The 13,940-nt window shown below is 39.6% G+C and overlaps 1 protein-coding gene across 3 annotated transcripts in view; it reads right to left on the bottom strand.

The window, feature by feature from the left end:
• The window catches only part of PLEKHG1 (pleckstrin homology and RhoGEF domain containing G1), a 188,652-nt gene that overhangs the window by 118,258 nt on the left and 56,454 nt on the right, over positions 1–13,940 (bottom strand). For 2 of the 3 annotated variants that reach the window (XM_075203613.1, XM_075203614.1), the window contains exon 2: positions 6,293–6,367. The exons of the other annotated variant lie outside the window; for it this stretch is intronic. In XM_075203613.1, coding sequence (XP_075059714.1) covers positions 6,293–6,341 — 49 coding nt within the window. In that variant the 5' untranslated portion in view covers positions 6,342–6,367. The remainder of the gene's footprint in view (positions 1–6,292; positions 6,368–13,940) is intronic. 3 annotated transcript variants of the gene reach the window in all.

The raw sequence follows: 13,940 nt of genomic DNA, 5'->3' as shown, positions 1-13,940 counted from the left end.
ACCATCAACTGGTATGAATCGCACCAAAAAATGTACCTGGACTGCGTAGAGGAGTGGTCACCACAATATAATTTAAAAACCCTGAACTTGTATGATTCGCACCAATAAATGTATCTGGACTGCGTAGAGGAGTGGTCACCACAATATAATAAGAAAACCATCAACTGGTATGAATCGCACCAAAAAATGTACCTGGACTGCGTAGAGGAGTGGTCACCACAATATAATTTAAAAACCCTGAACTTTTACGATTCGCACCAATAAATGTATCTGGACTGCGTAGAGGAGTGGTCACCACAATATAATAAGAAAACCATCAACTGGTATGAATCGCACCAAAAAATGTACCTGGACTGCGTAGAGGAGTGGTCACCACAATATAATTAATAAAAAACCCTCCACTGAATTCCCCAAAAAAAAATTCTGGACTGCGTAGTGGGGTGGTCCCGGTACTAAATTTGGTACCGGGGCCACAATACCTCCTCCAAGTTCCAAGTGTAGTGTTTATAACATATTAACACTACACTAATTCTAGCACGTCAATACCTCTTGTTTTAAATAATGACAGGGCATTTAACTTTTGATTTAAATTTTTGAATTTGTTGACATTTTCTTTTACTTTTTGAACATGGCAAACGACTGTTGAATGGTCACATAATGCCAAAAAAAGAGTTGCAAGATGGAATTGTCCTTGGGCCCTCCCACCCACCCTTATGTTGTTGAAATAGGACATGCACACTTTAACAAACCAATCATTTCAGCGACAGGGCCTACCAAACAACTGTGGCTGAAATGATTGGTTTGTTTGGGCCCCCACACCAAAAAAACAATTCATCTCTCCCTGTACAAACTAAACAGGCTCTACTGAGGAAAGATGTCGTCCTCATCCTCAACCTCTGATTCCTCTCCCCCTACAGTGTGTACTTCCTCCTCATCACACATTATCAATTCGTCCCCGCTGGACTCCACAACCACAGGTCCCTCTGTACTATCTCGAGGGCAGTGCTGTACTTCATTGAGGAATTGATTATTAATTTTTATAAACATAATTTTTTCAACGTTGTGAGGAAGCAACCTCCTTCGCCGCTCACTGACCAGGTTCCCCGCTGCACTAAAAACTCTTTCCGACTACACACTGGAGGGGGGACAACTCAGGTAAAATAGAGCCAGTTTGTACAGGGGCTTCCAAACTGCCTTTTTTTCCTGCCAGTAACAATATAGAGTGTCTGACATGTCTATTTGGATGGTGTCAGCAAAATAATCCTCCACCATTTTCTCTATTGTGACAGCATCCAATGCAGCAACAGTAGACATGTGTGCAATGATTGGCAGGTCCTTCAGTCCGGACCAGATGTTATCAGCATCCCCGCCAGCGGGTCTTTTAGGAAAACTGAGCTTTTTTCTCGCAGCTTTATCCTCCAAATTTTTGTTTTCCATTATATGTAGCACAAGAGAGCGTACCCCTAAGCCACACACACTCGGCAAAGCCTTTAAAAATTATATGCGGCACAGGAGAGTACCACTGGACTTATACTGCAGAATCAGTGAAATTTGTAATATTGCAGTACCACTGGACTTTTACTGCTGAATCAGTGAACTTTGTAATATTGCAGTACCACTGGTGGACTTATACTGCAGAATCAGTGAACTTTGTAATATTGCAATATTGTTTTTGGATATTTCTTTTTTTATAATTATTTTTTTAAATTTTTTTAAATTTTTTATAACTTGGGAATAATGGGGAAATAACAATGCCCTTAGAAGGACAGAGCACAGGACACAGCACCACTGGGCTGAACAGGACACAGCACAGGACCCAGCAGCACCACTGACCTCAGAAGGACAGAGCACAGGACACAGCACCACTGGACTGAGCACAGCACAGCACAGGATATAGCAGGGCAGAGGACCACCTAACACAACCTCCCTCTACCCTGATCAATGCCTGAGTGAAGATGGCGGCGGCCAGCGGGGAATTTATAGAATCCGAGTATCGCGAGATCCGACAACGGGATTAGGACTCGGAGCCTCGCTTTCAAGTTTTCCTTTGGTGCCAATACCCGGATCTGTCTCGGATCCGACTCGGATCGGCAACGTTCGGGTGGGCTCGGATTCAGGAAATCCGAGTGCGCTCATCTCTAATTATATCACTTGTAAAAATATAGAATAATATTAAGTTGTAATTATTTATAAAAAAGAAACAAAAGAGTGTATTTTCAATGGGGCAGTTCTAGGATTTTGGAAATAAAAACAATCATGAAAACTTCAATTCTTTATCAATTATATCATTAAAATAATCCAGCATACAGTATATCAGGATCCCTATTCTTTAGCATCAGTGAAAATATTAAAAACAAAATTAGTGCAAAAATACAAACATGTGATTTGTGAATTAAAATATGCAGGAAAACTACAATGTTATGTGTCTCCCTTATTTTATTAATATTATATTCAGTAATTTCCTATATAGTATACTTTATTATTCTTCACAACAGTTATTGTTCCCTTTATACTTAAGTACAATGGTATTATAATTTCCAATAATAATTGTCAATGGCACTAATCAGTATAGCAACTATAAATATTTGATTTTAAATTAAGATGTCTTATATTAAGGAGATATTAATATCTCCTTGGACGTCAAAGTCGTTTGTAAGTCTACAAATCAATAGGTTAATGAGTGGGGTTCAGACACTAATTTAAGTTTCCTGGTTTTAATATAACCTACTCATATACAAACATACTGTATTGAACTGATCTATCCCTCCTGCACGCTAGGGCAGATTCTATAGCTTGTTATACATATTATCATTCATAGGTAGTAGTAGTGGAATTGCATATATATATGTATATTAAATAAGGGGAACTGATGAAGAAGACATCTCTGGCAGACGCAACAAATGTTTCACTAAAAACTGTAGCGACACTCGCGTTGGCGCTTGCCGGAGATGTGACGAATAATCAGCTGCATCAGTGATACTGGCCTGGAGCGGTACAAGTTAATTTACTACTTCGCTGGGCAAATTTCAGGGAATATGAACATATGTGACCCAGGCTAGCCAGTTCACGCATGCGCATTGGAACTGAAAGTCCAGACTTGGGTGTTCAGTTATACTTCTTGGAAAAATACCTTTTAAAAAATAGAAAAAAACCCTGAGAAAATATTTAACAAAACCAAAAATATTTTATCCACAATTGAAAAATACTTTATTCAAATAAAGCCTTTTTTCATTGATTTTCATCTGGTACCACCATCCTAAGATGGTGATTATAGGAAAACACTTGCTGCGGTTCTTGTACTGCTGTGATCCTTGTTAAACAGGCTTCCTCATGCTTTACAGGAACCTTACCATCAGCTATCTGACTCCGTGACGTATAGGGCGAAGTCTTATCTAAAGTCTAAACAGCTTTTTAATAAACAGACCCGAGAGTCCTTTAGTTATAATTGCAATATAATTCCTATTGATCAACCTATTTGCCTAGTTCTGCCATAATAATCATTATTTCACTTTTTCACATTTTTTTTAAACATTCTCTTATCAGTTTTCCTTTGAAAAAAGAATTTTAGAAGAATTTACTCTGTAATGATCTGTGTCTTATTGCTGGACAGATATATTACTGTCTCTTATCCAATGACAAATTAAATCTTCTGGAACTTCATGTGAACAGAATGCAAAAACAGGAAGTACTGTACATAGCTACATAAGCTGTTTAGGTTGACAAAAGACATCCATCAAGTCCAACCTCAAGTTCATAATGGGACAATAAAACATAGATCAATTTGCCATGAGATGGGAATACCGTTCTATATAATGTTATTAATGCTAGTAGCTTACCTCCCAACATTGGAAATTTCTAAATCGGAACTTGGCTGAAAGTGACCATGGTAATGTCCCGTTAGGGAGCATGTCTATGTCACAGTGGGCTTGACCCCACCCTGGGAGGCCAGCCCAGCGCTTCCGAAGAGTTAAGCTGCCCCCACACCTAAAAAAATCCTACAAACATCCACCTATGGTGCTCGCAGCACACGGTTATCTTGGTGAAAAAGGAAATACCAACTTCCTACGAGTTGGGACAAACATACCAACAGCCTTCAAATCGGGACTGTACTGCTTAAATTGGGACAGTTGGGAGGTATACAGTAACCATGTATATTCTATTTTGTTATTAAAGTTCAATCCTTTTTAAAGCTTTCTACAGTGTCTGGAAATCTTGTGGTCGTGTATTCCACATTGTTATACCTCTTACAGTAATGAACCCATTTTGTAACTGGAGATAAGATCTCCTTTCTTCCAGCTGGAAAAGTTGACCTTGTGTTCTTTGTGGTGACAGAACATGTTGCCACAGAAATTTTGGTATGGAGCATTAATATATTTTTTATTTGTTTTATGAGTTTTAGTACCAAAACCAGATATATCATCATTTTGCAGACCACAGAAAGGTGGGGATTGCAGTAAAACACTGGTTTGTGAAAGTCACATCTCTGCAGGAGTCTGAGAATAACATTCTGCAACTTTTGGTAGCTACTTGAAGAACAAAGCAAACATTTCTACAGAAAAGCTCTACAGGGGTCTGTAGAACGCCAAACAGGAAGCTGCGAAACTCCCTAATTATTTAAAGGAGGAAAACTGCTGAAGTATAGTTTAGTAAAATCTAATGCAACCTATTCTAATTGAGCTAAGAATAACTAAATTTATCTGACCATTTCCCTACGCTCCGACCATAGTTGGCAACTGTCCCCATTTTCCAGTTACAATCCTAGAATTTAAATATTTGTTCACGGACTCATTTGCTTAGAAGTGTCCCTTTTTTTAATTGTGAATAACTGCACAGCTTAGTCCCTTTTATTTGGTATCCTAAATGAAATTCAAACTATTTGTTTCTAATTGTTGGCCTTTAGGAGTGCCTTATCATTGAAGATTGAAGTGGGCTGGTATATGGTGGTATGCCATACTGCCATTTGTCCTACTGCTTTCATTGTGAAACTATCAATTTGCATTTACTTACATCTTCCATACCGCCACTTCTAAAGTTTGCACTTTGACCACTGAGTACAACAAGTTGATTGAGTCTATCATTATGATGAGGATCAAAGTGTAGCAATGTCCAGCTTCACAGTAGAGCAAGCAGGGGCAAATGCAGGATTTGTAGAGGGGGTTTCCACACCACGCCACCAGTGGGAGTGATCAGCATGCATGGGGGCGTGGCTATAATTTTAGACAGTGCTTGGCTCTCTAACTCTTCCTATCCCTATAATATACATGGGCAATGCTGCGTGTACTACTGTTAGGTGCACACAGCTCTCCCTTTTCAAGCAGAGCTGTGTGAAGCAGGACCAAGGTCCAGTCACCTCAATTATATAGTGCTCCAAGCTTGGAGGGGGTTTCCAGGCATTAGGAAACCCCCCTCGGTTTGCCTATGGCAAGTGATGTGCTTCTATGCACCTACCCAGGGGTGGAAGAGTGCATAGTGTTCTTGCCTCCCTGGCTCCCTTTTCTGCTGAGCATGTATGGTCCAGAAAATGTGCCTAGTGGACATGTGTCCACTAGGCACATCTGAGCACTGCTATCAATGGAGGTAGCCCCGACCAGTGATAAGATTTGCAAGCTTCCTCCATAGATAACCTTACTTAACAAGTGTGGCAGTGCATGTAGTGTCTCATTCCTTCTTCTGGTATCATCATTGCAGGATGGCGATAGCAGAAAACATTCAATGAAAAAAATATTTATTATTTAAATAGAGCATCATTTTTACATGGGAACTATTTTAAAATAATTTTTTGTTGATAAATATTTTTGATATTTTTTTTTCACAAGTGGAACTGAAATCCGGGTCACATCTGCGCCTTTCTCTAGAGACTTTGCCCTGCAAAGTGATAAGTCTACTCTTACCGATCCTGGCCAGTATTGCCGGACAGTTGAGTATCACTGACCTTCCATAGCGATAAATTGTTAGTAAATTATGGCGATAGGTTTTCTATCGCTGTGTAAAGCGGTGATAGAGAGAAGAGTTTATCTTTTATTATGTTTATATAACATTACTTCTGTGGATATTTCAGGTAGTATACTGCGCAAAACTGTAAAAAAATATAACTTATTGAAATGAAAAGTAATTAGCCAGTAGAAAATGACATTTAGATCACAGTTTAATGAAGAAACATTTTATTAAAACAAACTGGAGCTCTGTACTACAGGAGTTTAAAATTCCTTCCAGAAACTGTGCAACGCTATATTGTATTGCAGTACAACTGGGAAACAGAAATTCTTCTCTCCATCAGCAACATAATACTCACCTTCATTCTGCGATGTGGTTTCTGTACCCTCTGGTGTTTTATCTGGCATCTCTGCTGAGACCTGGTTGGCAATACCTGCAGGACACAAAGAATGGAAAGGATTCTCATGCACAGCCAAGACATTCCAGTTAAAGGACACCTTTACACAGGACTAAGGGTAAGGTTTCAGGATAGGTTTCCATTAATTTTACCCTTTTTTTTGTCTTGCCTCTTTGCAAACTGAAAAGAGCCGTCCCAGTTATTTAAGATGTGTATAGGTACAGTCATTAGAAGAAAAAAAATTATAGTTGCACAGCAATTGAAGTAAATTGGTAGCAGGTCACACATCCATTATATAACACAGTCAAGCATTCAACTTTTCAGTTAAAACGTAATTATCAGTACACTTGGAATTCACTTTTATTGTGACATTTTAATCAATTGTAGTTTGTCCTGCCAATGGGCATCACTACTTTGATTGTCTTTCTGTCTGTGAATTCATATTTTTGTATAACACAATACAGACCTGAGGGTAAATGTATTAAGCTGCGGATTTTGCAATCGCCGACTTTGCAGGGAAAATTTAAAACCGCAATGTGTTTAAAGGCAAATCAAGGCTTTAAACACTTTGCCGTCTTAGATTTCCCCTGCAAAGTCGCCGAATGTCGGCGACTTGCAAAATCCACAGCTTAATATATTTATCTCCTGAAGTGAGATAATGGCTAGTTGGAAGGTCAGGCTGAATCAGTATAAATTATATACAAAATAGTCACTCAAATGAATGGGTTAAAGCTAAAGTGTCCTGTCCGCTATCATAAAAGTATATGAATGGACAAATTTAGTCTATAAATCATCCTGTCTTTTGTACAGAGCAGTTGAATATGTTGGTGTCATTTAAACAAAGTAAAATAGGAAATGAAACCCAGGAGACCCCCTTCTATTACCAGACACACCACCCCCAACTGAGGGATCTTGGCTCGTGGCTCACTTTGCTCTTTTCTAAGAGGCTTTGCTCTCACCCCTTGGACCCTCTCGACTGCCCTTCAAAGGTGATGTGAAAATACATTAGCCTCTTTATATATAAGCAAACATTATAAATATGAAATGTTATGACATTTATATGATTAACACAGCATAACTCAGATTTATTTCTATGTGGAACCCAATCCCCTTAAAATAATAATTACTGGATTCCCCAAGAAAAAACACTGAAAACTCGGAAACCATAGACTTAATTCTTCTGCACAGACTCCCATTGACTTTACAGTTTTCACAGGACAAAACTCATTAGCTTGCAGAACTTTCCTGTCTGTGCCATGGATATTTATTTACCTTTAACACTTACAATGTTATAAAACAAATTACTGTATTGCAGTTGTAAAGTTTACAAGCTTTGTACTGTTAACTCTGCTTATAGAATACTTCATACTTGCCAACTTATGGCAAGTATGATCCAGGAGCCTGCCGGGGAAGGTGGGCGTGCAGGGGGCGGAGCTCCCGAAATCGTGTCATTTTGGCCCCGCCCCGTGATGTAATGACACAAACCGCGTCATTTTACAGCGGGGGCGAGGCCAAACGCCACGATTCCTGGTGAATCGCGGCGTTTTGGACCCAATTCTGCCCACTTCCTAGTGAGATTGCCACACTCTCCCGGGAATCCGGGAGACTCACGAGAAATGCGGGAGCCTCCCGGACATTCCGGGAGAGTTGGCAAGTATGGAATACTTCAAAATGAATGATGTTGTTTGTACAAGTAGGAGGAGTCTATTTGTCAGGTGCTTGCAGACCTCGCAGAAGGATTTGGTGACCATAATCATTTGCTCTCGTCTTAATCAGAACAAACCTAAAATGTGTTAGAGATTTGATTGATATTAAGCATTTTCCAGAGCTCTATTCACATAAACTGCAATACAATTTATAACAGGGAAAAAAAAATTCTACTTATTTGTAGCTGGCATTGAGTTAGGATCTTGTATCATATTTGCAAAACTGATCAACAAACCACTGTCATGCTTCAAGTTAATTTACATTTCCACACTTTCTGCAGCTGTTATTCCGGATTTTCTCAGCACATTTTTATATCCAGAAAATTATTGTTATGTAAACATTTCTCACTGAGTGCAGTTAAGGAAATAATAATTACCTTTGTGTCAGTCTTCCAGTATTAGTTTTTGAGCTATGTACGGAGAATATTATTCTTAGATTATTAGCTTTGGTATGACATTCAGAGGATATTATTTTCAATGTCACCATGACAACACTATATTGTTCACCCTTATCCTAGAAGTCACTTAAATCCTCAAACAGTATTGGTATTAAAGAGAGTAGGGTTCATTTGCAAAGTTGATAAATGCTGGTGGTGTGTGCAAGTGTGTCTAGTTGTTCTCCATGCAGTTATAGAGGTGCACAGCCACATTTAATAATTTGAAGTGCACCCACATGCATTTAATATTTTAAAGTGCTTTGCATGACCATTTGTGAGATTAAAGTCTGATATATGAATGCACATTGAAAAACAAAGAAAGAGGTTTGTGTCTTGTTGTGCATTAGACAGACCAAGTAATTATCTTAAAACATTGTTATAGATATTCAAATGAAATCTTTTTATTTCTGCATTATGGAGCTTATGTTAAGTTGAACACATATTGCGTTTCAGGCGTACAATAATACGCTTTTATTTACTTCTGTGCATGGGCACAAAGCACTAGTTCTGAAAATAGTTGTGTGTGCTCATGCTCGGATGTAAAAATGCACATTATATACCAGAAACGTAGAAATATTAAACTTAACATGTGTCCTGTATATGTTTTAAAAACAGTGAAATAAAATATAGATATGTGTGATTAAAGATAGAAAACAAGTTAAATAAAATCATGCTATGAAAACTGATTTAGGGCTTATCAAAACCCCCGACTGATGAAAACTATCACTGGGTTCATCCAGCAAAGTTTCCCTTCCAGTTTCATTGTGCATGTATCAACTGGCAATGCTGCAACCCTGCACTAGCTGCAGGGGCAGATCTAGACTTTTCTTTTAGGGGGGCAGTTTATAGATAAATCCTGACCCCTCCCTCACTCCAGTCATGGCTCCTCCCCTCTGCAAACTTCTCCCCCTATCCAGTCCCGACTACTATCACACTACTCATCACTATCACACTACTCTATCTTCATAACACTGCTCCCATTTCATTACACTGCTCCCCCTTCATCACACTACTCCCCCTTCATCACACTACTCCCTCTTCATTACACTGCTTCCATTTCATCACACTGTTCCCATTTCATCACACAGCACCATCTTCATCACACAGCGCCATCTTCATCACACTACTGCCCCCTCATCACACTCTTTCTTATTCAACACACTGCGCCATCTTCAGTGAGGAGGGTGCATAAAGTGTAAGCGAGGCACTGTCCCATCGCACTGGAGGCGATAGTGGCTTCTAGTAATACTCATGCAGGCTAAGCTGTGTGTGTATAGGTTGATCCAATGAAAACATAACTAATTGAAAATAATTTAAAATCTTTTAAAACAGGTGGGTCTGTAATTCTTTATTTAAATTTAAGAGTAAATTTATTCAATAACTCCTTTGTGTTTCTAATTGCAGAAGTGTATTATTTAAATCACTCCTTCATATTATTGTATTGTTACATTGTTTATGTAGTACAGTACAATGGCTGGAACTTTTTCTTTGAAACTTTAGATAAGATCTAGTTTTAAAACTGGACAATTTTATGTGAATATTAAAAACAAAACAAATATATGTTCTAAAATATGCATATCAAATACAAATACAGCTATGGGGGTGTATTTTCTGCTTGGAAAATGACATGGCTAAAAAAAGCTTTGGGGGTTTGATATTCAGAATTCATCAATCATAATTATCATTTATTTATATAGCGCCACCAATTCCGCAGTGCTGTACAGAGAATATTATCATTCACATCAGTCCCTGCCCCCACACACCACATACTAGTATTAATTTTTGTTAGCAGCCAATTAACTTACAAGTATGTTTTTGGAGTGTGGGAGGAAACTAGAGTACCCGGAGGAAACCACCGCAAAACACAGGGAGAACATACAAACGCCACACAAATAAGGCTCTGATCGGGAATCGACCCTAGTGCTGTGAGGCAGAAGTGCTAACCACCTAGCCACCGTGCTGCCCACATCATGTTTTAAAACATCGAACTATATAGAATAAAGGATTGCTGATTGTGCCGAATTCCCAGGTAGATTTCTTTTTCTAGGTAGTTGCTCAGGCAATACAGCATGTAATAATAGAACTGATATAGCAGGGATATCCACTTATAGTGCAGTAATTAGGTAACCATTTAATATATGATTAAAATTGCACATATGCCAATATAAAAACAGTGAAAACTTTTCTATAGCACAAAGGGTAAGTTCATGTATCCTTTCAAGTTGTGGACTCCTACATGTAATATCCTACATGTTGTATCCTTTTAACTTCATCAGAGAAAAATTACATAAATTCTTTAACCATCTCTCCATTTAAATAAAGCTCTTAAATATTGGTGCATGTCTCACTTGCAGAGTGTGCAGCATTCCTGTGTCACTTCCCAGAAGTGATATCAAACTGAAAAACTTCTAACTGACCTCATTTTCTTGTATAGTGAGTTTTAGAGATTATGTCACTTCCGGCTTGATGTCACTTCCGGTTAATATCCGTTCTGTTCTAGGTAATTTTTTTCAGTGCTGTAGAGACAACAGTCAAAACAGGAGTCGGCAGTGTGCTAGGGGGGGTGATTGCCCCAATCGCCCCCCTCCCCCTGGATCCGCCCCTGACTAGTTGGCGAAGCATGAGAGACTTCCTACTGCTGGCAGCCAGTATCGCAAGAAAATTTTCCATATCACCCAACCTTGCTAAATAGACCTCATAATCTGGTTGTCTTCAAATGAGAACAGTGTTCCTGTTAACTGTCACACCATATATTGAACTAATTTGTATAGGTGTTACTAATATTATCCAACATCCAACATATACTATCCCTTAGCAGAAAAAATCTCCCTGCCTCATAAATTGCTAGTAAGTTGATTCCCTGACTCTGTGGGGGGAATTCAGCTCTCATAATATCCGAACATAGGTACCTCTGGAGTGGCTGCAAGACACATTGTGCTGATTTTTGTTTACAAAAGTAACACTCATTTTTGCTTGCGCCTCATAGCGGTGCAAGCAAATATGAGCTCTAATTTTCGCCACAGTAAATTCCCCCCTGGCCCCTTGCACCCCAGCCCAGTCTGGCCCTGTACTCTGGATATATATATATATAGGAACACATTCATGAATTTAATGATTTTCTGATAGCTGCTGTCTATCATATATTGTTGTTAAAAGATAAGAAATAGTTTATACAGATGTATTGAGAAAATAAACACAAATTCATCATCTGTTGCATCCTATTATTGAATTCTGACAATTCTTAGTATACTTGAAAATAATTACTTCAAGTTGTGTGCTGAATTTTGGACAATTTGTAACAAGTCAACAAATCTGTGACAGTGTCTTTCTTTAAGAAAATTGACAAAATCTGCTGTTGACTGTCACGATCTGTGAAGGACTTACTAACTGGTATTAGCGCTGGTGAGCAAGGCGGCGTGGAGTCTAATGCAACCTCGGTGTTCACCAGGAACCCCCGCAAGGGAGTTTGGCTTTCGCTGCAAGAGGGTGCGCAGGTGGCGGTACACCGAGTTAGCCATCGGCATAGCAACAGAGTAAACGGAGCATAGTCAATCAATTAGGGTCAGATCCAACTGGGCAGCGAGGTACAAAGGCAGATCCAAAGAATAGTCAGAGGCAGGCCAGGAATCAGGAAACCAGAACTAGCAGCAAGGTACCAAAGTGAAATCCAAAAGGAAGGTCAGAGGAGATAGGTACAGGATACAAACAAAGAGCTGTAGCTGAGTGAAACCAATACTCTGGCACCCTAATGGTGCCAGAGGCTCCTATTTAACCTTTGAGATAAGCCCTGATAGGTAGGCAGGTAGTCGGCGGTCAGAGACGCTGACCGCCGACCGGAAGCTGAATGGCGACCCATTGCTAGGGCTAACTGCGCATACGCACACAGCGTGCCGGAAACAACAGGAAGCATCCCATTGCTAGGCAATGGTGCGCGAGGACTGAGGCATCACAGGCGGCCCGCCTCTCGCACCTGATGTCAATGCGGAGGTGGCGCCTGACATTGACTAGTAATTTGATCATATTGTCTATTATCTAATAGATAGATATTTTGTGTACTACATTGATTTAGTTAACATTAACCCTTTATCCTACTCATTACTTTGTACAGTGTGATTTGTAGCTGCTTACTACTGGGAATTGTGGTTGAGTGGACAATGGATAGACAGGATCCCATACTTACCTACTCTCCCAGAACGTTTGGAAAACTCACAAAATTCAGGGAGTCCTCCGAGACTCCTAGAAGAGTGGGCATCCTCCTGTTTCCCACCCATCGCATCATCATGGCCTTACCAGGATGCAAGTCTTGGCATTACATACTCCCTCCTGCATGTACCACTTGACCGGGGTCTCCTTGAGGGGAGGTTTTCAAAGTTGGTAAGTATGCAGGAACCGTTCTTTGAATCTACAATCCTCACCTTCTAGATGGGCTATTTTTCCCACCTTTTTTTATGATTGATACATATGTACACTTAGACATTTTATTTAGTGTTATTAGCAATGGAGAAATTAATGTTTGATTAGTTTTCCATTTAATTTACATTTTAGATATAAAAAGTCTTCATTGACCCCCGTATGCTGACTTGAAGTGAACATCAGTGAATAGGACAAGCAAAGTTCAGAAAAACTGCTTCTGCTCCCGACAGCGAGCACTAGTGGTCATGGATCACATTCACATTATTGGAACCAATAGTCAGGATCTACTGTAGTTCACTGATATATCTAGAATTGGTTACACACATTGGGGCGCATGCTGAGTTGAGCAAAATATGCAAATTTGTAGTATGCACTCCCACCAAAAAAGAGTATGTCTACCTCTGTAGGCAGGTGGTTGATAAGGAGAAACGGGGGAGGGAAGGGGTGTTCAAATACGGACTGAGTACAGTAAGGGTGGTTTGCATAATTGTGAATTGAGGCCGATCTGTATGGAGACACATATATGCCTGTGTATATGGCTGTAGGTACGCCAGTTGGCATATCACTTGTTAGCTGCTTCTGACTGGCTAGTTGCGGATTGACCTCTGAAGATGATACGTGCTTTCTTCATTGCTTGCGCCTATATCATATGATATTGTGGCCTTTTGTTTTTAAAAAAAATTTTGGGCAACTTTTATTAATACACTAGAACAAAATTATACCTGCTGTATTATAGAGGTTTTTTTTAAATAAACATCTAATAGCGAATGAATTCCGCTATGAAAATAAATATTTTATTTTGTTTTGCTTATGACAATCTGGGTGTAAGTACGCCAGATGTAAATCTGGTGCAAAGCTGGATGCATCTTGAGATGTGTATACGATATGCAGTGCCGTAACTAGCCATTTTAGTGCCCTGGGCGAGATAGGGAAGCGGCGCCCCCCATCTAAGTGGGAGTGTCAATTGTCGAGTGGGCGTGGTCAACCTACTGTGGGGGGCGTAGCTAGCTCTTTACAAGTTCTAGACCGCACTGAAACCACCTCGCTCCCCAT

This window comes from Mixophyes fleayi, chromosome 3, assembly GCF_038048845.1.
Source record: "Mixophyes fleayi isolate aMixFle1 chromosome 3, aMixFle1.hap1, whole genome shotgun sequence".
Classification (NCBI taxonomy): domain Eukaryota; kingdom Metazoa; phylum Chordata; class Amphibia; order Anura; family Limnodynastidae; genus Mixophyes; species Mixophyes fleayi.
This window is presented reverse-complemented; position numbering and strand designations above follow the sequence as displayed.